Genomic DNA, 27095 nt, shown 5'->3' with positions numbered 1-27095 from the left:
ATGACATAGATGAAATGTTGTTGTTGTTATTCTAATTTTTTGTAATGTGGATTTTGTTGCCCTTGTATTTGGGTGTTGGTTTAACATCATACTGTACTATAACACTGCACTGAATGAAACTAATGCAAATTAAGGACATAAACAAAATGTTCTCAAACCACATTTTGTAAAAGCTTATTATGTTTAGGGCCTTGCTTGTGAGCTACTTTAAATTACCAGAAGTATTATATTTAAGTAAGTATAAGCTTAAGCGCTTTATAAGCTCAAGTCCATTTACCATTTATCTGAGTTGAAGATGATGTAAAAAAAACAGTTCAAGTCAAAACGTTTCTGTGTTTGTGTTTTCAGACTCACAGTTCAGTGACGTTGCGGGGGAGTCCTCTGGGCAGAGCCTGCAGGTGTTTGTTGCTGCAGCGGACGACAGTGTCCATACAGGCACACTGAGTGGGACACTGTGGACCTGGACCACAGCTGCTGTCCTCCAGAACAGAGCCTGAACAGACACACAGGAGGGTAAGTACTCATTGTATTTACACTGCACTGTTATTAACAGGTTAAGTCAAGAGGGATGTTTTTCATGATTTGCTTTTACAAAATCACTGTAAGATTTCATATTGTAGCAAATGAATCTGTACTTTGAAACCAGATAAAGGTTCTTTATATAGTGCATTAGAAATCAAATGATTAATATCAGAATATGGCAGAGTTAGAAATATGAAAGGTGATTTTATGTTGCTTTTAAGGTGGAGGTGTTTACAGTTGTGATTTTAAATGATCCCGCCCTCATCTGTTCATGTTTATCATTGATTGTGTGTATCGTACCGTCCTCGCAGCGGAAGTCAGGTACGGCCACATCCTGCAGCGGGATCTCTCGGAGGAAGGCGGGGCCCTGACAGCGAGGATTTCCTGTCACGATTCGTCGGCTACGGAGCCACGCCCCGAACCAGGACAGGCGGCAGTCACAGTTAAAAGGATTGGCCAGAAGATTCCTGATGGAGCAGAGGAGACAAAGAGTGGAAGGCAAAGAGGATATGAATCTGTGTGTGTGTGTGTGTGTGTGTGTGTGTGTGTGTGTGTGTGTGTGTGTGTGTGTGTGTGTGTATGACTAACAGTGTGGACAGGTTGGGCAGTGTGTCGAAGGCTCCGGGCATGATGGTGCTCAGCTGGTTGTCATAAAGGGAGAGCAGCCGGACGTTGGCCATTCCTGTGAAGCTGCCGTTATGGACACAGCTGATCTTGTTGTTCCTCAGCATCCTTTACACACACACACACACACACACACACACACACACACACACACACACACACACACACACACACACACACACACACACACACACACACACACACACACACACACACACACACACACACACACAAACATACAAAGGAACACCAACACAGATATGTTCATAATTCCGATGTAACTTTTTGGGCTCTGTCCAAAACAACATACTAACATACTGCCTACTACATACTGAAATAATATATACAGCATACTGCATACTAACCTGACTGTTAATATGCTGTTAGCAACAGGCTAAGCTATGGGTCACGTTACTTCATCAAACATGTGTTTCCAGTCCAGTCTCCGTTGGATGAGCTTCTTGTTACAGTCTATGGTCGTTTCACTGACATTGCCAAAGCCTTTCCCCCGTTCCATCTTTGTGACTACCACTAATGGCGGATCAGAGGCGCAAAGCCCTAGCTCGACTTATATATTTAGATAAGGGATAACAAGGGCGTAATAGCACGCCTCCAAATGGCGTAAAGGACATATGTCATCTGTTCAATTACAACTTCTTAGCTCTTTAAAAGGCCACATACCTAACTGAGCTACATATCTCTGCAGTGATTCATGTAAATCAGGAGCATATTAAAGTGAACTCACAGCATGCGTAGTCCCTCCATGCCTCTGAACATGCTGCCTCTCACAGACTCCAGGTGATTGGCTGTCAGGTGAAGCTCCATCACCGAGGACGCACCTTCAAACGCCCCATCCTCGATCTCCGAGATCTTATTGTTGCTCAAGTTGCTGGAAGCAAGGAAAAGAATATGAGGTAAAAAAGACACATTTTATACAGTGGTTTTCACAAAGCTACTTTCTTTGAGATTCAGGACTAAGCACTGAACACACCTTAATAAGAAGAACAAAACAAAAGTTTTCTGTGTTAACATAAACTAAAAGGATGAATTAAGTTCATTACAATTCCTGACGCTGTTTTAGTGCATTATCAATGAAAAACTGTTAAAACATTCTTTTTACACAAGTACTGTGCAATCTGAAGGCTAACCACACTAACTTCATCTGCGGTCAAAATTCAAATTTAAAGTCAAACAGCAGCCATGTTGTTTTGGTATAAAAAAGAACAACTTTTACCCTTTGTGGTGTTACTAAGGTTACGCTTTATAGTACTGTACTCAGATAGTTTGAGAGTAGTTTGGTCTGAGCCTCTTCTCTCTTTTATGACCGTTGTAAAGGGCAGACAATACGATCTCGAGGATATTTCTTTAAATGCCTAAACGACATTGTTGAAGTTTATCTGAGTGACCTACATTTTCTTGAGATGGGACAGACCCTTGAAGGCTCCGGTGGCCTCCAGCACGGAGAGGTCATTGTTGTTGAGACGCCTTGGACAGTCACAGGGAGTGGTCAGGATGAGGACAGAGCAAAACAAAACATTGTTAGGTTGGAATGTGTGTACATGTATGTGTGTGTTTGTGCACTGAGTGTGCATCCATGCAGGACGAGTCCATGTCATCATGTGTGTGTGTGTATGTTGTAGATATTTAAAATAGACAATGAGGACCACCGGGATTACAGACGCCAAAACACAGTGAATAAAAACACCCTCTGAATAGCAAGTTGTGTCTGTATACAGAGGATTCAGACTGACCAGCAAGGTCAGTCTCACTGAGTGATAGAAACATGTGAATCATACAGTAAATTACTTTAAAAGAAAATTACTTCATTATAAGAACAAATAATAATAATTTGATCATCTATTAATTATTTAAATCGTTTGTCAATTAGAAATGACAACTACTTTTTGTTTAAGCTTCTCACGTGTTAGGATATGAAAAATATAGGGTTTTTTTTCGAGAGTCAAATTCATATTTTTGGAAAATTCATTTCACCTAACAAGCAATTTAAAGAGTTTAATTTGGACTCTATGAACCTGAGATTGTTTCTTTTAATAGTTTCTGATATTTCATAGACTAAACAGAAAATAATTATATTGAAATTGTTTATCTAAGTCATCTATTATAAGAAAAATATATATGGCATCTTGAAGGAAAAGCAAAAAGGACTTGTGTAGAAAATCGCAGTGATACACTTTTTTAAACCTTTAACCATTAATGAAAAGTTTAACCAGAAAATAGAACAAGGTAAGGTAAAAAAAAGGTGAGTATGGGGGTCTGGCTGGAGAATTTTTTTTTCTAACTACAGTGATATTGATAAAAAACTTCTCATCTCTTTTGAGCCATTTTGATGTTTGTTTGCCACATAAGTACATATTTCAGAACCAGTTGTACTCACTTGAATACTTGCTGATATGTTGCTTGTCTGGCTTTTATCATTAATGATCACTCATAATAACACTGGCTTTAAAGCTTCAGTAAATCAGGTACAGACACTCAGTAGACCAAACATGTGCTGTGTGTGATGGAGTTAATCTAAGTGTGGTCTCACAGCTCTTCAGTGGATGACGGCAGGTGTTCAGGGAACTTGGTGAGTCGAAGGTTGGAGCAGTCGACCACGTTGGCCTCACAGCGACATTTAGCCGGACACACTGGCTTACTGTTACACTCATAGCTCAGACGCCTGTCTTCGGTACCTGGACACACACATACATAAACACACTCATTTGAGTCAAACTGACGGCCTTGCGACAAACTTACTTTGTTGTTTGTGGTCTGTCAATGCAGATTCATTAAAAAAGAATGTCTCAATTCAATAAATCTGTAAATAACTGACAGGTCTATATAGACTATTCTAGATACATCATAGAGACAAAATGAGAATGCATTTACAGGACTGTGCTTTGTAACACACAAAATATTCAGTTTTTTTCACTTATTACAAAAAAGGCAATCCTCCTTCTAAGATGTTTCTATATCTAGTAAACAATACGCACTGTGATAAACCCGTTCCTTGCAAACTGTTGGCTAATTGATGTGTTTCTCTACCATCAACATGAAGAGAGCCCCCCAAAATCCAATTTATACAAATTACACTACAAACATTTCAAAAGAGAGCTCCTGAAACCTGAATAAAAATACCACGTCTTAACACCATGAACATGTTACATTCAGAATGAGGCCTTGCTTTGAACATCCAAATGAAAAATGCTGTTCACATGAACAACTGACACAAGAGATGATGTAAACAGATTGTATTTGATTCTAAGAGCCAAAGTACATAACAAAACATTGGTAAAGGGGGGCGCTGGTAGCCTAGTGGTTGGTGCGCATCCCCATGTATAGATTATATAGTAGCAGTAAAAAGCAGATGTGTTTTGTAAATCCTGTAGAAGTGTGGGAAATGCTAATATTTAAACCTGTAAGTGATCAGGCATAGATATTCTATATGAGAACACACAACAAACTCACCAGGGATGTGGTACTGCTCCTTGGCTGCCATGGAAAAAAAAAAGAAACAAATCATTGACAGTCAAAAGGTTTGAAAGCTTCAACGGCAACACACAAAAAAACACACACGCACACACACACACACACACACACACACACACACACACACACACACACACACACACACACACACACACACACACACACACACACACACACACACACACACACACACACACACACACACACACACACACACACACATTCATTGACCTGGCCAAGCTCTGGCAGTGCTAAATTGTCACATTTTTAAACATGGAAGCAGGCGTGAAACAATCTGTCTCCGTGTTTGGTTGTTTAGTGGAGCGATGTGTCGCTCTGTGTGCAGCTCCCCAGGCCTGGCAGGAGACTAAAGCAGAGAGGGCCAGTTAATGTGGTGATCAGAGAGCCTGACATGGTTTCACCGGCCAGTGGCTTCAAATCCTGGCCACCGGCAAAGTGGGAAACAAAGGAAGCCAGAAGATCTTAGTAACTAAAACCATAACATTTGGAGGTATTAATAGCAATGCACTCTATTTCACTTTCTAACAAATATTGTAAAGTTTTGTAACTTATTTATCTCATCCTTCTTTTCCTTTTTTTTCTTGACTTTGTTTTGTAAAATAGATAGTTCTTAAGTTACTGCAATCTTGCTGCAAATTATGATAGCTTGTTAATGGCAATTTGTAATACATGTTAGCATCAATAATTCAGATTTGAATCAGTTTAATAACCAGCTATAAACTCCTCACAGGAGCTTTAATATCTGTAAATAAATGTCCAGACTGTGAGAGCCTGTATATTCAAAGCTTGATTGTTACTATAAATGTAAAGGAGAAATTCAAGTTAACAAGATCACTTAATACTCACATGAAACAAATTTGGATGTCTCAAACTAAAGTAAAAAATGTATTCTCAATAATAGCTAATACAGGTACAGATGTTGGATATACTGTCAGTGTCAGTGTGCATGCAAGCACAAAGTCAAATATCAGAGGACTCCATGAGTTAAGCAGACAGTTGCCCCGGTAATGCTGAGGAGCAGAAAAGAAAAAAAGCCTTCTGCATCAATCTACCTTTTAGGTAAGTATAAGTGATAGTGTTGCAAAACACTAGATATATCTCATATGTACATATGTTGAAAATCAAGCAGTAGATTTGTCTTAAGACGTACTCCTAAGTAAAAAACAATACTGGGAATATTTGGCATTTCTAAATTTTCCAGACATTGTTTTTAGTCTTCACATACCTTTGTACTGTGGACAGAAATGTAACTGCATGTGATGGAATATTGAAATGTATGTGTATGTATTTTTAATAGATAGGCTAAAAGGGCATGTATATGACAGGAGGCTTTTTGAGTACTAAAACGTCCTTTCCCTACAACCTTTGTTTATATATCTCTCTTGAGGGAAGTTTTGCAGTTCAACATCATACATATTCAACTGCAGCTGACAGCTTCTTTCTTACACACACACACACACACACACACACACACACACACACACACACACACACACACACACACACACACACACACACACACACACACACACACACACACACACACACACACACACACACACACACACACACACACACACACACACACACACACACACACACACACACACACACACACACACACACACACACACACACACACACACACACACACACACACACACACACACACTGACCGGAGCAGCGGAACTTGCTGCTCTTGATCTGTGCAATGCGTTTGTTGGCGAGGCGGCGTGGGCTGGCGCAGCGAGCCCCGCTGGTCTCGATGGGGTTTGAACGCAGGAAGTCGGCCAGCCACTTCACATTACAGTCACACACGAACGGGTTCTGGGCCAGGTGGCTGATGGGAAATCACAGGGGGCAGCACATCAGTCAGATCAGAGTGGATGGAGTGGAACAGAGCAGAAGAGAACTTAAAATAGCATCATGTGTGTTTTCTTACAGCGTCTGGATGCTGTGCAGAGAGCTGAAGGTGCCTTTTGCCAAACTCTGGATCTTGTTGTCATAAAGCGACAGCAGAGCCAAGTTCTCCAGATCCTTAAACACCGAGGCCCTGATGCAGTGGATCTTATTGGCATTGAGCAACCTGATACACACAAGAGAATATCATGAAGTCCAGTCAAATTAATTTCAACAAAATGTTTAAAGCAGCTTGAGGTAACCAAAGTGCTTCAGACATAAGAAACACTAACAGACAATCCAAATAATGCTAACGTCAGATAAAGATCTGATAAAAAAGTGCTTAAAGTCAGAAGTATGCATAACAAACTTGATGACCTCTCACAAGTGTAGTTTTATATCAAAATTGATCAAACAGCTGTAAATAAAGAAGAGAGTTTGCCGCATGCTCGGGCATGTTTAGATATTAATAATATTTGTTAGTGTCACATAACTCCTGAACAGGTGAATCACAACCTGGATGTCTGCTGGGGTCATTGTATTATTACTGTTATACAGACAATTCAGAAACATATCATCTAGAAAAGGTTGTTATGAGTGAAAGTATGAAGGGGACGAGAAACAAAAGCAAGAAAGTATAAGACGTGAATAAGGAAAGAAGGAAGAGAGTGTGAAAGTAAGAAAAGAAAAGGATATCAATGGAAATATGACAAAAGGAAGGAAGGAAAAATAATAGATCAGAAAAGACAAATTAATGAAAAATATAAAAATAAAAAAAAGTGAGAAGTAAGAATAAGAAATGGAAGGAAAAAGAAAAAGAAAACTTAAAGAAAGAAAATGTGAGTACTGATTGTTTAGGAAAACAAAAGAGAGAATAGAAAAAATATGATGTGAGAAATAAACAGAAAAACATTGAAATGATGAAAAATTGATACTTTTTATGAATCTTTTACAGCTTTCTCACACCTGTTAATTATATGTGTGAAAAAAAAAAGAAAAGGTGATTAAAAAATAAATTCTGATAAATATCTGCATGTTGTGTTTTGGACTTACAGTAACTCCAGAGAGGCCAAACCATCAAACACTCCACTGGGCAGCTCAGTGATCTTATTCCCATACAGAACCCTGCAAACAAACATTGGAATGGTTACTATTTGTTTATCTACATGTAACACTCTTATTACAAACATAACAATAAAAGAAGCAGACAAATCCAGCGTGACAAAATCTATCGGCTTAAGATCCAGTTCTAAAATCTGGAGGTCGGCATTGCCATCTTGTGTTTTGAGGAAAAGAGGAGCAGCTTTAGTAGCAACTAATAGATGACGAGCTAACTTCAGCAACTTTAGCTTGGTTGGCAATGCTTTAAGCTAAAATTGACTGACCGAAATAAAATTGGACTCTTAGTTCAACATGAGCACAGCATACAAAACGTTATTGCTTATTTTTCACATAATGGGACTAAAATTGACAAAGTGGAAGACTTGGAACAAGAGATTATGATTATGCATTTTAACTGAAGGAATAAATCATGTGCTAAGCAGTACATATAGAGTAGACCTCAATATGTGCTCCTTTGGCAATCAATGGAGTCCACCCCCTGCTGGCCATTCAATAATGACTATTAATACATTTCTGCATTAGCTTCACCTTTCATGAAGCTACTTCTACTTCTTTTATCACCTCCACTGTGATCATTTAAAGTCTTGTTTTTACGCGCACACACACGCACGCACGCACGCACGCACGCACACTGTGTTGTTACTCACAGGGAGTTCAGAGCTCGGAGTCCTTGAAAAGCATCAGGAGCGATCTCAGATATCTGGTTGTTGCTCAGGTCTCTGGATATCAAACATAAACACACACAAAACACAAAACCAGTAACCACACATATACAGACTTTATTCACAGCAGCCAGACATATTCTCCTCTAAATATTAAATTACTGACTGCTTCATCTTTTTTTGTGAGGACTGTTCTGTTTCAATGACAGGGTTCAAAGGTTTGCACATACTTTACTGTTGCAGCAGTCTTTCTTAAAATTGTCCATTAATGCAATTTCAACACAAGAAGGGATTCTGTTTTTTTACACCTGGCTCTATTCTTATATATTTTGGGTTTGTTTTGTTGTAACATCTTCATGAAAACAAAACGGCCGTAGAGACTTTTGTTGTCTCTGCTCATACGGCATGAAGGTGCCTGCGTGCAGAAATCAGGACAACTACAACAGCTTTCTCTTTTTCTGTCACTTTTACAATGATGTTAATATGACTTTTTGAACGTCTGGTTTATGACTGGTTTTATCTTTGTATTTATAATCCTTTTCTTATTTCCAATCTCAGCTCAGTTTATTGACTTTATTTGAACGTTGTAAGTGTTCTATAAAAAAGCCACCAAGAATGAAAGCCGTTTGGTTTCCTTTTTATGTAACATATTCAGGGTTCAACGTACATGAATGGTTTTATTGTTCATTTTCTAACCCCTAAATCAAGTTGAATTTAATAAAAGACATTTAGAAAGAGAAGAAACCTCACTGAGTAACATGACATTTAAATGAGCTCTACAAACGTCTTATGTGACAGACAGACTCACAGACAGCCAGAGATATTCCTGCTGGTCAACTCTACGTTTATACATCTCTTATTTGGCGGGCTGGGCCAAACCACGACATGTCAGATTCCAAAATCCTTGTTCTGCTGCCACATGTCCATCGCACAACTGTCACTATAAATTTTAAGAGGAAACCACAAGAACCAGGCTGCAAATGTAATCAACTTCTCATCTCAGACTGTCTCACAGTGATGAAGGAACCGGGGGCAAGATGGAAAGGAAAAGGAAAACCCACAGAGAGACAAAGATAGAAAGAGAGAATGTCTGAGGAAGGAAACGGGCAAAAGGGAAGGGAAAGAAAGATGCAGTGAGAGTGGACAAAACAAAAGCCACAAAGAAAAAGAGGAAATTAAACTGAAATAGTACATGAAGCTATTATTGTGGTCAAATGTGCTTTTTTCCAAACATATTCCCCAGATCACAGTGATACGCGCTTGATTCATCATGCACGACCCCCGGAAGGCCTCTGATGGGGGACTGTATTTGGCTGCCGTCTGACATAAATCAGGCGCTCCCCCATGCTGTAAATCCTCTGGGTCTGTTTTTTTTTTATGTTGAGCAGGAAAACCACAGCTCAGTGAGCAGTGGAGGCAGAGGGAGAAGACAAAGATCACGTTGGCAGATCAGAGTATGCCCCCTCTGGAGGCAGAAGTACTGTAATCCTATTGGTTGAGATGAAATTCAAACGTTGGTGCTAAATCATTTTCCCTGGATACTGTACGTGATGTTACTGTAGCAGACTTTTAAAAAGGGGGTAGTTATACGCATATCATGTAGGTGCAGGGCAGTGTAAAAACAGCAGACTGAGGAAGAAGATAGCCCGCACACAAAAAAGTATTTATTCCATCAAAATCACAATGTTTTGACCAGAAGTCTTCTTCAGGTGATTATTATATTTATTTATTTTAGACTTTTAAACTACCTTCTGCGAAGACAAAATATTGTTTTCCTATCAATTCTTCCATGTTTTGCCTATTTCCTAATAGAAGCCCGCTGTGTAGGGTAGCCAACACATACTTATACTTTTGTGTTCATTTTTTCCCCCGAGGAATTCCCAAGCAGGATGGGATGTTTCTGTCACTAATGTCAAATACTAAAAAGCAACCAATGTGAAAAATATGCAACCATTTTTTTGATTATAGTGTTATAAATGACCGCTAGGCTTTGGAAAAGTATTCCACTAAGTTGGTTTGTGTTTAGAGCACTCACATTCGGCGGAGCTTCTTGTAAGAGGTGAAGGCGCCAGGGGGAACTGACTTGATGCCATTCTGCTCCAATCGTCTGAAGAGAGAGAGAGAGAGACAGAGACAGAGACAAGGAGACAGCGACACAGAAAGAGACAGACATTAATAATTTGCCTCCAGAAGCTAAGAGCACATCAGCACAGCTGTCAGCTGGATGTTACTTCCTCAACAGGACCGTCTGAAAGTTCCACTTAAACTACTCAAAAATGTCTCCACACACAACATTGATTAAAGTTCTGGCCATTTATGCAAGTTCATTCTCATTCAAACCGAAACTCAAGTATCTTAAATCTCACAGGGAAAAAAACATACGCAAGAAAACGTTAATTTAGAAAAATGTGGTTGGTACTTACTGACTTAGAAAAACATGAAAAACAGAGGGTATGCACGTGACGCACAGTGGGCAGAAAGCTATCATACCGGTGTCAGGAATCAATAAGAAGTGAGCAGTGAACTGTCAGCTTTAAATCAGCTGAAAAGTGCAGTCTTTTCAGTTATAAGTCCTTGATGTTCTCTGTGGGAAGTATACTGTACATCCTCAGCTGATGTCAAATATTTAAAGACACTTTTGTATTTGTAACGTGATGTTAATAAAGCCACAGGACGGAGCCGTGCAGTTACAGTTAGCACATACAGTCTGTGCATACATCGCATCAGGAAGGCTCACAATGGTTTACATCTCGGCTGCAGACAGAGAGCTCATTTGAGCTTTTATCTGGATGCTGCCCGAGGGGACGAGCTCAAAATTATTGGTGGATCAAGCATCAAGATATTTGTGCATGTTACAGCATGTATCACTTAGTTATCACATTTGTTATACTTACCTGATAATAAGATATCCTGTCTCTGTACCAAACATGAGCTACACTCTGAAGTGAACCAGTGTGTGTACATTTAATATAAGGGAATTATGTCTCAAGCAGCAAAATAAGATGAAGCATTGTTTTTACGAGTGAGTGTGCATGTCTTGATACTGCAGAGATTAAGAGAGGTGCACATGACGAAACTCGATGTTGATGTTAAATAAATATTTCTTGCAGCCCTAGTTGAGTTTTGAACTCGACATGTACAACTTCTTACTTCTAAGATACTTACATCTCGGTCATGGCTTCAGGTAGGTGGGCGGGGATGGCAGTTAGGCCCCTCCCTCGACAGTCTACTATGTTGTTGCTGCAGGAACACATAGGAGGACAGGAGCCAGACGCCAGGCTGCACGGCTGAACAAAGGCGCTGTCACCATGACCTTTAAAAACAAAATAAAAAAACACAACAGAAAATGTTCGAAAATCACTCCATCATCCACATGTGTACCTGAGCTTGTTGTGTCACTGTGCTGTCCACTACCTGAGCAGGCAAAGTCGCTCTTTCTCAGCTCGGCAAGGTTGAGGCCCCTCAGCGTGGGGGGAGAGCTACACTGAGTGTAGAGGCCTAACGCTGCCCGCTGGCGTAACCATGGAGACAGCCAGGCCAGGTGACAGTCACAGCGCAGAGAGTTAGAGTGGAGGCGACTGGAGGGGGAGGAGAAAGATAACAAGTAGAAAACAGAGGTGTAGAGGGAAGAATGGAAGAGGATGGTGAAGAAGAACAAAAGAAAAGAGGAGAGGAAGTAAGAAAGCAAAGAAACAAATGACAAAGGAAGAAGGCAAAGTGAAGAAAGAGGAGCAAAAAAGGGAGGAGTGTAATAAAAAGAGAAATGTGACGGACAGAGGTCGGAGGTGGGAAAAGTGAAGGAGGGAAGGAGAATAAAGTGAAAACAGAGTTGAAGGAGGGGAGAGTTGAATGAAAGAAGAGAAGAAAGTGAAAGAGCAAGGGAAGGTTATGAAGGAGGGTGGTAAAGGGGACAAAAAAAGGTAAGGAGAATATGAGGGGGAAAATGAACAGTTGGAAGGAATCAACAAAGTGAGTGAAAGGGAACGAAGGAAGTTGAGCAGGAAAAGAGAATTTTACCAAAAATAAGATGAAATGTAAAATAAAAGAATAAAGGGAGTGACAAAATAAAAAGTGGAGGAAGACAAAAGTGATTAAAAATAGGATTTAAGTATCTGGCTGTGCCATTGTTTTGATCTGTTTGAGGTTCTGTTTCAGGGTAAAATCTGGGTGTTTCTTAAATTCAATATACTACATTATACTAATGTAGTATATTGAAGTGCAGGACTCACAAGGTGCGCAGCTTTGGCATGTGGTTGAAACTGGAGACTGGAATACTGCTGATGTTGTTATTGTTTAGTGTGCTAGAAGAGCAAAGAGGGAAAAAAATAAAGAAAAGTGGAAAGGAGAGAGAGAGGGATTAAATGTGTACAATAAGAGGGATTTAGAAGAGTAGAAGGAGGCACAGAGAAGTTATAATAACAAAGGGTGAAGAGTGAAGAGAAAAAGGTAAAGAAAGAAGGAAAGAAAGAAAGAAAGGAGGGAGTGAAAAGAGAGAGAGAGATACAGGAATTAGAACAAAACCATGAAACTAGAATTCTGTTGTTACACTAAAAAACAAGATTCAAAGTCTTAAAGCAAGAGATAGATGACTGCAATATATTCATAGACCAAGAGAATACAAACAACCTATCTGAAATATGTCTGGATGAAATGGATTTTTCAGAATACTCACAGTACTTCCAGAGAGCGCAGAGCTCTAAAGGCCCCCTCCTCTATACAGCTGATGTGGTTTTTATCCAGCTGCCTGTTGATGAAAACAAAACAACACCAATGATTTATAATCAATGTTTTCAGACATTCAAATCAGCTAGATTCATAATTTTATACAAATTCTTTTCACGCAGCTTCAGTTAAAGCTCCTGTATAAAACTTTCATTTCATTGTTCTTTTTTAAGAAGGTGAGTAATGATTTGAATGTGGATGAGAGTCAGTTCCAGAGGGAGGGGGCAGCTATAGAAAAGGCTCTGTCCCTCCAGGTCCGGTGCTTGGTTCTAAATGGTGGAGACAAGAGAGACTGGAGGAACAGAGGCTACAGGAGGTCAGTAGAGGAGGGGGCATGTTAGTTGAGGGCTTTGTGAGTTAGGAGAAAGATTTAAGTTTGGATCCAGTAAAGGACAGGGAGCCAATGGAGATGTTGTGTCGATTTAGCACTCCTGTGGACAGAGCTGGATTAAAATAAATCTCTTTGCTGATCCTGTCCTGTAAATGAGAAGTATTTTCTTAATGGTAGCTGATAACTGGACTTGAGCATGTATAGCTTGTTACTAGTCTTCTGACAGTTCAAAGCGCCTTTACACCGCATGTCACACCTACCTATTCACACACTGATGGCAGAGGCTGCTATGTAGTGAGACCATCAGAAGTAACTAATCCCATTCATACTCATTCATACACCGCCGACGAAGCAGCAGTCTTGCCCAAGGACACATCGGACATGTGGCTGCAGGAGCTGGGGATCAAACCCTCGGCCTTCCGATTAAGAGACAACGACAACTCCCTTTGTGGTGCACACATTTAGGTGTTCTGGAGGTTTTCCGTATAATCAAAGTAATCAAAGAAGTTTAGATGATGATACTTAAAATAACAATAAAACAACTTCTGAAGGGGAGCGTGTGTGTGTGTGTGTGTGTGTGTGTGTGTGTGTGTGTGTGTGTGTGTGTGTGTGTGTGTGTGTGTGTGTGTGTGTGTGTGTGTGTGTGTGTATGTGTGTGTGTTGTGTGCATGTATACTTCACACACAGGTTTTTGAGATCCACGGCTCCTCTAAAGGCTCTCCTTGGGACCGCTTGGATGAAATTTTCACTCAAATCCCTGGAAAACAAGAAAACAGAGAAGGACCTGATGATGTAGAGAAAAATACATTCAGTGTAGACAGCAGAAGTTGTAACCAAGTTCTAACCATGTGAAGAAGAAAAAACTGATGTGATCCTCATGAGTGTCTCATTTCCAGGTTAAGATTATTCTTTAATGTTAGATTGTTCTGGCCATCATCCAAATATCTATAGTACTGTATTGTTCGACTTGTGCTAGGGAACACTGGGTCATCCTGCAGCCTTTACCCAGGCTGATAGGCACCATTAATAATCCTGTTCATACCAATGTAAATACCATTTCCCCTTTATCTAAATGCAATTCCTTCCTCAAGCCTGCAGGGATCTGGGGCAACCAGATTTCTAAGATAAGAGAGGGTAACGTGAGCAATAACAGACAAAACTGAAGGAAGAGTAAAGAGACGGATTCCTGCAGAAATAAAACAACAGGAGAGGGGTTTTTGAATAAAGAGACAACAAGAAGCAAACTGACAGAGGAGAATCTAAGAGGATAAGTTATGTCTGTGTTTCTGTCTGTCTGTGTGTGTTTGTCTCAGATTGGCCACAGAGGAGGATGTACATCATCACTGGCTGCCCTGGAGGACCTCAGACACACTCCATTAAAGTCAGGGTCAAACCAGAGAGGCTGACAGAGGAGGAAACACCCACTTACTGTCTCAGACCTCCACTGCTGATAAAATAGAGGCTGCTGTTTCAAAACCAGCCTCATAACGATAATATTCACACAGCAGAATATTGGACTGAGCCTGAACCTTCTGTGTTTTCTGCAGAAAAAAGAAAGGGTTGTAAAGTAGGATTTGTCTGTTGCCACTGCTAAAGTAAACACACTTGGGAGGTTACACCTTCAGAGGGGAACATTGTACATGTATGATGCAATACTTTTGTAACTTTTTTATCAGTTGTTGTTGTTATGCAAATAACGTACTACCTGAATTAGCATTGTGAATGCAGTAATTCTAACATTAGGAACTATCTATTTAACTTAATGATGAGTAATAGCCAATATCCTAGTGGTCATGACGCCCACCCCATGTACGGAGACTATAGTCCTCATCGCAGCAGCTGTAGGTTTGAATCCGACACCGGCCTTTTACTGCATGTCATCCCCTACTCTCTTCTCCCAACACTTCCTGTCCCTCCTCAGCTGTCCTATCTTATAAAGGCAAAAATAGTCAAACATTCTGCTATGTTACTTTCACAGCATCTCAACAGTCTGAAACGCGGAAGTTGTGTTAATGGTCAAAAGTCAGTGGCCCAGTGAGCTGAATGAACTGAGTCCAAATAATGAGCAAATCACGGGGGGCTTGCCACAATTCACTTATTTTCACTCAGGAGACGTATAGAAGAGGATGCTACAATTCTTGGACTGTAAAAAAGTAAGCCCAATAAGAGATATGGACTGGGGTTGGAAAACAGAAAGTTATCAAATAGTCAACATATGTGGTTAATTCCTTAGATGGTGAATAAGCTTGTTTATCATCGTGTTTCCTACAGAATGAGGTTCTATTGTAATGGCTGATTTGATCTGTTATATTAGACTAAAGACGCAAAGAGAGGTCACATGTAGTGGTGTGAAGCCAACACTAATGTAACCATAATAACTGATCTTCATGTCACTATCTGCAATGATCTCTGCAGACAAAGCCAATCAACAAGCCTTGCTATGTATATGTGTATTTTTACTTTAAACTAGCCAGCCTCACGCTAATATTCAAGAAACTGCAGTTTTTAGCACTTGCACATTGGCTTCACTTTTCATCATCCAAGGTTACCACTTGTCTATCCTAATGGATTCCATCAAGTTGGCTGCGTCCCCTTCTTATATGTATTATAAGAGTCCTGCTCATACTGATGACCCTGCCATGTACAGGTGTGAGAGGTAAGGATTAAGATTGTGATCTTTGTACTACAACATGTTGACGTTTAGGGCCATACAAGGACTAGTGTTGGTAATAAAACACCATCATTGAGTTGTAAAACATTTCTCATTTTGAGGAAATTGAGAAAAGAAAAGTGTCTGTCAATTTTTGATCGACCCAATATTTTCATTTTCTACATACAGTGAGCCTTAAACTCTTCAAAGGTGTCAAACGACGGCTGTAGTCAGTGTAAACAATCCTTCTCCGATCAGTCGGTACACTTTGTCTGTCACAGCTCTGCTGCTGTCAACATTTCAGTGGTAAACCAGTGATCTCTTCTGTGTGGCCAAACCAGAGGAAGTCTTACGGTGAGGTCAGTGGTAAGAAGAAGCAAGACAGCTTGAAATAAAATACATCAGCAGGAAAAAAAAAAAAAAAGAGACAGCAAACTAACTTGAACTTAGCCTGACACTGTCTGAGGTCTGTGATGAAACCAGAGGTATCAAGGAGATGTTGAAGCATAAAGCTCTGTGGTGACTATGACATGAAACAAGCACAGGAGGAGGTGATGAGGGATATAGAATGTGAGAACAGGAGGGAAAGGCAGACACGTTCATAGAACACAGAAAAAATAAAATTAGGAGGGAAATAGGTGAAATAGATCAACAGCAAGAGGAGTTAGAGAAACAAAAAAGAAATGAGCAATCAACAAGATATGAGATGAGTTGGAGCAGAAAAAGAGACAGAGAAGGGACTTCAGGCCTAATAGAAGGAGACAGATGAGAGGAGAGAAGTCCAGTTGCACATCCAGTTTTTTCTGCTTCGTTTCAGAACGAGTTCAGCGCCAGTGAACCAAATTAACCGATTACCTTTACATGTGTGTCCCTCTCTGTTCATGTCCAGTAAGCTTGATATCCACTCATGAATATGAGCAGCAGAAAAACAATGTTATTAAAGGATTTTAGGTTCTGCGTCTCATAATTATTCATGTATTTGCAAGACGGAGGAGGATAAATAGAACAGAGCTCGGCAAACAGACCACTGCCAACACAGCAGTGTGTGGTTTTGAAGTATTGGCCCGGCTCTTTTCAGGAAACACGGAGTGAAAGTTTCAGCGATTTAACAGAACAATAACAAAGCATAAAAACAGGCCAAAAAAGATGTGTGATGTATGAAACATCTTATGCATGTTTTGAAGTCTCAGAAAGAACATTTGTATGCTGGAAACTTTTGTGAACATCGGGACATCAATCCATCCATTATCTATACAGCTTTTTCCAGTTCGGGGTAGTGGGGGGGACTGGAGCTGATCCCAGCTGCCATTGGGCGAGAGGCACGGTACAGCCTGGACTGTTTGCCAGTCAATCACAGAGCTGACATATAGAGACAGACAAACAGCCACACTCAGCTGATGGCAGCTAGCATTTCTTGTTTGTTACCGAGTTGGTGGTGTGACACTGAACTGAAATCGAAGAACAAACTCAGAATGTGCTTATTGTTTGTTTTGAAGAGCCAATGTTAATCTTATTCACCAAGTTTTTTAGTCTTAATCTAATCATAGACAGACAGACAAAAACAGATTGATTCACATCAACCCCTTGTTAGACCAAAAAAGGCTACAACAAATGTAGTTATACACGTTATAACTTTTATTTTTATTTATACATTCAAATACTTTCCAGTCTACACACACAACCGCACACACACGAACACACACGCATACATACACACACACACACACACACACACACACACACACACACACACACACACACACACACACACACACACACACACACACACACACACACACACACACACACACACACACACACACACACACACACACACACACACACACACACACAGTATATTAAAGATGCTTTCCCATCAGGTTGTCAAGATATCTGTTGCTGGGACACCAGCAGGCTGGATATGATGTTTACTGGAGGGAAACACAGACTGGTCACAGCTGGACGTGTGTGTACGGTGTGTGTGTGTGTGTGTGTGTGTGTGTGTGAGTGAGAGAGAGAGAGAGAGAGAAGGAGAGAATGTGTGTGTGGACAGTAGGTAGTCTCATAACCTTTGCTCTCTCTCTCTATCTCCTCCTTTCATTTACTGATCTGTTCTGTTGTCAGTTGTGCCCTTCCTCCCTCCTCTTCATCCTCTCATTGTTCCACCGTCTCTCCTGTCGATGCAATATCCTCCTCTTCCCTCTATCCCTCGCTCCCTGCTCACAATGGAGGGTGAGAAAGGTAAACTTTCCCACTTGGTCCCTGCCCCTCGTCTACTGATCACCTCTCTGTGTATCCATCACTCCCAGTAAGAGGTCAAACACGGGATAGATTCAGTCAAGGGAATGTGACTTCTACTTTTAACCAATGATCCAGTCGGTGAACTTTCCGGTGCTTACCATTTCATTTTTTTTATTTTTTATTAACTGTTTTAGAAATTGATATTATCTGTTCATCAGAAAGAAGTCCAAAAGCGACAGAGAGGAATAACCAGTCATACCACAAAGTTTCATTTGGGTCTTTTTACACCTTCCAGTGCCTTTCTCATACTTTAAAGGTTGAATAGATTGTATCTAAAAAAAATCCTGATTTACTGTAAGCACAACTTCTGAAACAAAATATTTATATTTATTAAAAGGTATTAAAACAAGAGTAATGAATGGTTTCAATACATCTGCAATCTTTCAAAAATAGGTAACTAACCATGCTTTCATGTAGTGTCAGAAAAAAAGAAAATAAATGTTCCTGATTAGGAAAATTCTAGTTCACAGTCCTATCTCTAAATAAAGGCAATAAAAGACCAAAAACTAAAAAAATGAAGAAACAATGTAGCAGGTGAATGCAGTGTTTATCAGTAGACTTTTTTGTGCTTTGGATACCTGTCACTAATTATTCCCTTGTCTTCTTTTTCCCCCAGTGCCTCACCACCCAGCCTCTCATTCAAGCCTCACCAGCCTTCGCCAGCCTCACTTCAATAAATACCCCTTCACCCACCATCCTGTTTTCCGGTCTTGCTTTTGGGTCCACTTAAAAACCTTTAAGATCATAACATCTACAAGCTCTTTACTGCTTATACAGATAAGAAACTATTTGTTGCTCTACCTGTCTGGAATAAAACAGAGAGAAGATAGAACCTCCAGGGATTTTCAAAACGTATGATCATAAAAAATATGAAAAAGTAGCTAGTCCTATGTTCTATTGCGCGTGTGGTTATAGTTTAGCTTATGGCCATACTCCATTAACATGCTCGTACTCATCGAGTCTGATGGTTTATAGATTTAAGTTTTGAGCATCACTCAGCGCACAATGAGGACACAGAACACTGATGCCACAAAGCTGTTTGCTTTTAGTGCAATATAACTTTGTTTTCAACCCTCACATCTTCCTGACCAGCCGTCAACCAATCTGTTTCTAATGAAAAACTAGGAAAAATAAATAAAACATGAAGCCAGTGAAGCTTCTGTGATGCTATTGTCACATTTTTAAAGGTTGTGTATAATTAACCAGCAACACTATGGAACATATTGTGTGTCTGAGTGACCACTTTCTCCTGCACACACCTCACTGAATCACCCTTAAAAATCAAAACTCAGAGTTTCATGTCTGACCCCCATCAAGGCAGGTCAGCAGACAGATTCTGAGCAACAACATGGTTAATATTTCATTGTAATAGTCTGGCCCCCTCCTCAATCTGACACACACAAACACACACAAGACAAATGACTTAAATAAGTTATCACCTTCACAACGAATCAGTCAGAGGAGGAAAGACGATGAGAAGAATGAAAGGGAAAGGAGAGACGTTGTGAAATAAAAGTCAAAGACCCAACAGAGTGAAAAGAGAAACTAAAGTTGAAACCAGATGTGAAGAACAAAACCAAGTCAATAATTGGACTGGTGCAGCAGCAGAAAGCAGACAACAGTGGTCAACCAGGAAACCACTGGAAGAGAGGATGACCCTGAAAAGACCTGAAACACACACACACACACACACACACACACACACACACACACACACACACACACACACACACACACACACACACAAAATCACAACCAATACAAGTACACACAAACACACACATGCATGCACACACTTGCGTGGAAATAATGACACATTAATCAGGAATACAAAATGTGTGTGAACTAGAGAGGAATTCATTAGACTCATCTCAAAACCATTTCAAACATGTCCGCTGTGCTTTTCAACCTTTCTCTTTGATCTATCATTAAAGTCAATTTAAAACTAAGTAAAAAAAAAAAAAAACACATACAGTTTGACATTAAAAAAAAGGGAAAAGAGAAGAATGGGGTGAGAGAAAATCCTCTTCTTTTACTTTTTACAGTCGTTCATTTTCTCTCATTTCCCTTTTGTTTGAGTTGACCGCAGAGCTTCAGGCTGGGAGTTCACACACAGAACACTGCATGAAAAAAAACACAAAAACATTCTCACACACTCGGCACCGACACGCAAACAAACTGCACACATGCTAGAAATATTAGCCTCACACACAACTTGCAGAGGCCGGCCCTTGTAACTCAACACAAGCCAAGCGTTGTTACACCAAAAAGAGGCAACAACAAACACACACACACACACGCTCACACAAACTTAAAAAGAACTTGACAAACTTTTATGTTGCTATTGAGAATAACAACGGCACTTGGTAAATGTATGCGAGTTAAACTTATGTGAATGGTTGAGTCGACAAACACAAGATTTTAACCCAGGAGACCGGTGTTCAAGATCCTGTGGGTCCTAAACCAATCGGCCATTTCTATTTCCTGTTGCTCTATCATTTGTTTAAGCCAATCATTTATCACAAACCCATTGTTCTTTGCTACATCTTACCTTCCATACCTTGCCTCTTAACTTCCAAACTTTTTTATTTATCTTCTTTTATCCAATCACAGTGAAGCCGAGCGCTTAATTGAACAATCCTCAAAGGATTGGGAAGAGAACAACAGGATGGATAAATGGACTGAACTCTCAAAGTGTGTTTAAAGAACATGTCACTTTCACCTTTTAGCCCACACATTCATGCACTAATTATGTTCCATGCAAGACCACTGATACGCTTATTATTCACAAACATTCATACACAGTGACTCTGCCTTCAGGAGTATTCTAGTGTTGAGAACTGCCACATTTACAATTGAATGGTGACCCACTCTCCATCTGAGAAATAACCAGAGTTAGAGTTGAATGTGATTGACTGTATCTCACTAATACATGTCTCTACTTGAACAGTCATGTATGTTTTTTTTTACCCATCATGCTCTCACTGAGTCCTCTTTACTTTGGATAGACATGACAGGAAAAATCCCTGCTCCTGACAGAACCTCCCACTAACACGCTCGGTATGCAGACACATACAAACTCTGTTCTACAGAATAACATCAGAGGAGGCTTTTGTAGAGAGAGTGACGGTCCGCTCTTTTTCACAGATCCTGTTTTGCAGACTGAAGCTGTTACCACAAACAGCAGGGAGCATCCCAGGGTCCGGCTATGACCAAAAACTCAAATTCTGGGAAAAGACACAGTTCTGTGATGACTCATTTGAGCACTGTTGTTAATATAAATATTGGAATGTATCCATCTGCAAATGGACTGAACACATGCTGACCTATCTTCTGGACAATTTCCATCTGAATTCCTGTTGAGTGTGTTTAGTATGTCAAGTTTGAGCCTAGAAGTACTTTAAAAATACTGTTCCTCAGAAAAGACTAACTTTTGTGTTGACTTGTCCAAATGCAACATATTTGTAAATCCAACTTTTCTTAAAGCTAAGATTAACTTCAGAGTTAAATCTTGTGTTTACTGAATAGTGGAGGCAGAGAAAGAGGAATTTGGATTTGGCATAAGTTGATGGCAAATGTAGATGTTTTTGTGTCATATAAGATGTTTCTTCATAATTGAGATGGTGATTGTATTTCATTTTTCTTTTCTTTTTTTAAACCAGCAGGAATGTTAAGTTAAATCCTTGATGTCTAAATCTCTTCCTATTCTTATTTTTTATATTCTAAGTGCTTATTTATGTATCTATTCTTATATTTTTTTATTTGCTTTGATAACCTGCTGCTGTAAGACCACAATTTCCCAGTTTGGGATCAATAAAGTAATTCTATTCTATTCTATCCAATCCAATTTAAAAGCATACTGTATTAACCACGAAATACATGTTTCATTCATTTCAAGGCAGCAATAATAATATGATCTTGTAAAATATGTTCTGGATACACAGTCCAATGGCTAGTAGTGTTGTTAAGAGATCTTATGGATTTCCATCTCTACAGCTTTGCAGAGCTTTTCAGCATCTTTCAGCTCTTTATTTGTTGGTGGCACATTTATCATGAGCTCTTACAAAAAAAATCACGGCTGCACCCGGCAGATTTTAGATTTGATTAGAAAACGTTATTAATCTCCAGTGGGGAAACTCGTTGGCCACTTGGTTTATTGATACACAAAACAAACAATATCGACAATACAATCACAATACACGACAATTGAAACCATTTGAGACATAATGTAGAGCCGTGCCTCAGAGCCATAACTAAAAATGTTCATTAAAATATCTGACTGCTGGTGGAACAAAGGACCTTCTCAGGCGTTCAGTAGAACACTGAGGCATGACTGGTCACTCACTGAAGGAGTTTTAATGAACTCACTGAAGGAGTCTGTAAAAAAACCTTTTTGCAAAGGATAAACAGGCTCTGATTAATCCACTCTACACCTGCCCAGTATCTAATGGAGTGAACATAAACTTCTTGTAGGGCTCAACTACAAGTCAAAAAATCTCATATGATGGCTGGCCTAACTATAAGAATGATATGCTTTATACTTATTTGAAAAGTTTTTAAAATCACTTTACCATTGAAGTACTAGTGGTCAACCATCGAAACTAAACCAGTGCCTGAGCATTGAACATCAAAATGATTGGAACTGCATGAATGCAAAACTACGTTACACACTGGCAAACAGAAATTTTATGAATGCCTGTCCAAAACACCAACAGTTATTTTGCCTCAATGTCTTTCATATTGAGCACACACATCCATGATAAATTGTCTCACCCAAAACCCCGTCCGACTTTGCTCTATTGATACAAATCAGTGGAATGATCACGTTTCCAAATGCAAGCAGACAACAGACACGCAGAAAAAGACAATTATAGTGCACAAATGCAAATACCAGCAAATAATCACACACACAGACGTATCGCCCCAGTGTGCTCTTCCTCCCTCTCGGTAAATTAGTCGGCTAAACAGCGGGGTCACAATCTGGTTAGCCTCAGAACAGCTGACTTCACCGCCTCTGTTAGCCTCACACCGTTAATTAGCCATGCTCAAATGCCAATCAAGTGCACTAATGAGGACAGCTCTGCTTTTCTGCCTAATGAGAGAAACTCTCAGAGTGACTGATCGGAAAGTTACGCTAACTGCAGAACAAACACGTAAAGACAGAGATGAAATCCTACACACACTTTTATACAATCATTTTGTGTCGTCACCATTTCTCATAATCTTTTTTTGACATTTACTTCGACTGTATTCTCACAGACTTTTGGCCTGACAAACATGTTGAATGTATTGTCAACACAAATTAAAAAATGTGCCACATTCTTGCAAGATATCGGTCTTCTATTTTCCTTCCCTTTTGTTGCATACTAGATTTGGGGTATGACATCCCTTTCGTGCTGGTGCATTTTTATGAGATACGATGAAGACTCCAATCTGCTCACTACTAGTGGCAGAAAAGCACCTTTAACCAGAAAGGCTTGTGTTAAGATTTGTGAAGACTTTACTCACCATGGAAACATGTTTTGTAAGGGAATTTACAACACCCACATGTTTGTGGACTACTAGAACCCAAAGGTTTGGAATTCAGGTCAATGCCATTTTGCTTTAAGAGAGACAGAAGTGACCATGTGTGGATCAGAGGTTGGCGCCATGGGGTAAGAAAACGCTGAGCACGGCTAACCCTTGTGCTAGTTTGGTAATCAAAGTGCAACCAAAACTCTGTTAACTGTAATATCAACTTGACATCGAAAAACTGGCTTTGTATTGTATGTCATTATAAAAGAATTTGGAGAATGGAAGCCAATGCACTTCTGTATTTTCAACCTGCATGTACTTTTTATACACCGGTCTCTGGTTATCTCCTTCTGAAGCACAGAGTTTACATGAATTAGCACTACTCTGCTGAAGTGTCTGAAGGTGTAAATCCCATCCCATCCTTCCTGCTGGAGCTCTGTTTCCACTGGCTAACCACACAGTTCACCTCCAGGTCAAGGTGAGCATAAAATGAGTGGGTGAGAGACACATCAAGCTACACTCCCATAATTCTTGGGTTCCCCTGGGCTAAAGGGAGGTGCTGGGAGGGGGCATGGTTCAAGCGTGCACACACACACACACACACACACCACACACACACCACACACACACACACACACACACACACACACACACACATTCAGGCTGCCTCTGGGTATCACCAGGACACACAAAGGACTGTTACTGGGTGTGGAGCGAAGTCTTCTCAATCTAGCATGATTTTGAAAGTAGCATTCCCTTAGTACTCTGTCTACATCCTCCCCCTCCCCTCTTTGCTCCCTCAAATGCCACGCCACTCACTCACATGCAGGGACGCGTTAATCCAGAAGCGGACCTCAGCTCATCGTTTGCATTCTCTAGAAACTACGTCGTCCCATGTCTTATTCAGCAGCAAGTAAACACTAAACTTGATCGTAATACACAAAAAAAAAATAATAAAAAAGTGACTATTTTACTACTCAAAACGGTCAATGACAAACTCACAGTATAAACTCTGTCATCGGTAATGCGCTTTAAGTGTGGGCTAGTGCACCCAAGGGGTAAAGAACGAACAAGGAGAGAAGGAGGCCTGATATGTTCATCAGATTGGTACCTCGTGGCAGACATTGGTCAAAGTTTTTATATGCTTCCAGCTGCTGCAGATGACAGATTTTCTTTGTTCCTTTTTAAGAGCACATTTATTTTTAATTTCTGTCAGGACCTAAAAACAATTTTAACCAAAATCTTAAAAAGTGTATCTGGAGAAAATTACCAACTTTGCATTTAACCTTAAACACACATTCAAGCTATGATATAATCTAAAAAAAGTTATGCACAACTTCTTTGTAGTAATCCCACAATTGTCTGACAGGTACTTATCACTATTTTTCTCATTATGAAGCATTGTCAACCTTTGGCATCTCACTATACATATGGTAGTTTTTTAGGGACTGTTTTGTGGTCTTGTTCATTTCTAGCACATGGTTTTATCTGTTTTAAGCTTTCATAAAAGGGCTTATTTGTATTCTTTCTAGCACCTGGTCAATAGTTTCTTTTTTTATATAGCACCTTTCATGAGCAGATGTCACAAAGTGCTTTACAAAATAGATAAAAGAAACACAGGCAATGATACAAGGTAAAAATAAAGAACAAACATTACTGTTAACAACAGTATACACAACACCTGGGAAGCCAGTGGAGAGATATTGTAATGTCTATGTAAATTTATCACAAAGAGAAGGGTCTAGACCTGCTCTGTCATGAGATCAATGTTTTGGGGATTTGGAGCTATATAAATAAAAAGACCATCAACCATGACATTGTTACTTAATCTGTCTTTTTGTACTTGACTTTCTTTTTTTATTTGACGGTCTGAGCGGTTGTTGTGAGCATCATTTCTGCAGGAAGTATTGAAATGGAGAATAAAGCCTCCTCATATGACACAGAACATGTAAAGTTAAAGAGCATTATTTTGTGCTGCTATATAATAAAAGGTGAGTAAATAAAGCCTTCAAATGTGAAACTTTATAACACTGTAGTTCTAAATGAACAAACATTGCATTTTTGGAGCAAATGCAATACTGCAGCAGGAGTCAAAAAGATTCCTCCAAAGCTGACATGAACTGTGTGATGAAAGTGTTGAATGTGGCGGTTCAGATCAATTTGTTTTAATCAGAGGTTTGCCAACTGGTTCAGAGGTGGATCAGGTAACACATGCATTAGCCCCAAACGGTCTATAAATAAACAGAAGTAACATGACTGCTTCTCTGGACTCAAATCTAGTCAGACTGCATTTCATCAGCAGTCCACTCAGACTTCAGTTTATTTGGATTGAGGCTAGTGTTTCAATTTTCCATTTTTCTAAAGGGGAATTCCGGTATTATGTATTTCCTGCAGTTGTTTTATCCAATTTTCTCCACCGACTGACCAATCGTCCTTTAAACAACATCACCTGACTTCAGCTGTTTACTCCTGGAATAAAGGCCACAGCAGCTAGAGGTAACAGCAGAAAAAGCCCATGTTGTGCACAAGCAAACAACACAAAATCACTCTCACTTAGTTTATCTTTATCTTATCTTGACTTGGAATGCTGTTTATCACCTGTCTGAGATAAAGAGCAAAATAGTGTTTTGTTTAATGAATAATATTGCAAAATCAGAACATCAAAACCCTGAATACCAAAGAGGAAGAAAAGAACCCGTTCAAGGGAGGAGGAGTGAAAATGTGGAGAAAGAAATGGATACAAGAGGTGACTAATTTAAGGAAGGCAATTAAGCAAGGGAGGGAAATTCACACAAATCAAGAAGCAGATGAGTGTGTGCGTGTGTGTGTGTGTGTGTTTGTGTTTCCAAGGGATATCAGGCTTTAGAGAGTCCATCAACACAGCAGGAGGAAATGAATGACTCCTGCTGGAGGAAGTGCTAATGGCTTTGCACCGTGTGTGTTTGTGTGTGCCATTTTTATGGATGTGTGTAAGTGTGTGTTTGTGCGTGTGTATGTGTATGTGCCGATTGATCGAACACGCCAAGTCCCATCTTGGCTTTCCCTGATGGGAGACATAGTGTGAAATTGCCAAAAAGGCAAAAAGCAAATAATCAGGACGGACACACATAGCCACAGTCCAACTGACACACACACACAAACACATTTTCTTTTCCTATTTATTGCTCATGAATGTGTCTATCCCACCTTCTCACACACACACACACACACACACACACACACACACACACACACACAC

General features: G+C 39.9%; 1 protein-coding gene across 1 annotated transcript in view; it reads right to left on the bottom strand.

The window, feature by feature from the left end:
• Positions 1 to 27095, bottom strand: part of slit1b (slit homolog 1b (Drosophila)) — a 71838-nt gene that overhangs the window by 25366 nt on the left and 19377 nt on the right. Inside the window, exons 5-21 of the mRNA XM_061049262.1 lie at positions 14078 to 14149; positions 13012 to 13083; positions 12569 to 12640; positions 11754 to 11917; positions 11505 to 11652; positions 10375 to 10446; positions 8325 to 8396; positions 7609 to 7680; positions 6599 to 6742; positions 6333 to 6496; positions 4615 to 4638; positions 3695 to 3839; positions 2557 to 2631; positions 1892 to 2035; positions 1111 to 1254; positions 823 to 989; positions 355 to 493 (exon numbers count right to left, since the gene is read on the bottom strand). Coding sequence (XP_060905245.1) covers positions 355 to 493; positions 823 to 989; positions 1111 to 1254; positions 1892 to 2035; positions 2557 to 2631; positions 3695 to 3839; positions 4615 to 4638; positions 6333 to 6496; positions 6599 to 6742; positions 7609 to 7680; positions 8325 to 8396; positions 10375 to 10446; positions 11505 to 11652; positions 11754 to 11917; positions 12569 to 12640; positions 13012 to 13083; positions 14078 to 14149 — 1890 coding nt within the window. The remainder of the gene's footprint in view (positions 1 to 354; positions 494 to 822; positions 990 to 1110; positions 1255 to 1891; positions 2036 to 2556; positions 2632 to 3694; positions 3840 to 4614; positions 4639 to 6332; positions 6497 to 6598; positions 6743 to 7608; positions 7681 to 8324; positions 8397 to 10374; positions 10447 to 11504; positions 11653 to 11753; positions 11918 to 12568; positions 12641 to 13011; positions 13084 to 14077; positions 14150 to 27095) is intronic.

The sequence above is a fragment of the Labrus mixtus genome, chromosome 2 (genome assembly GCF_963584025.1).
Source record: "Labrus mixtus chromosome 2, fLabMix1.1, whole genome shotgun sequence".
NCBI classification, from domain to species: Eukaryota; Metazoa; Chordata; class Actinopteri; order Labriformes; family Labridae; genus Labrus; species Labrus mixtus.
The sequence above is the reverse complement of the archived record's forward strand: the minus strand, read 5'-3'. Positions and strand labels throughout refer to the sequence as shown.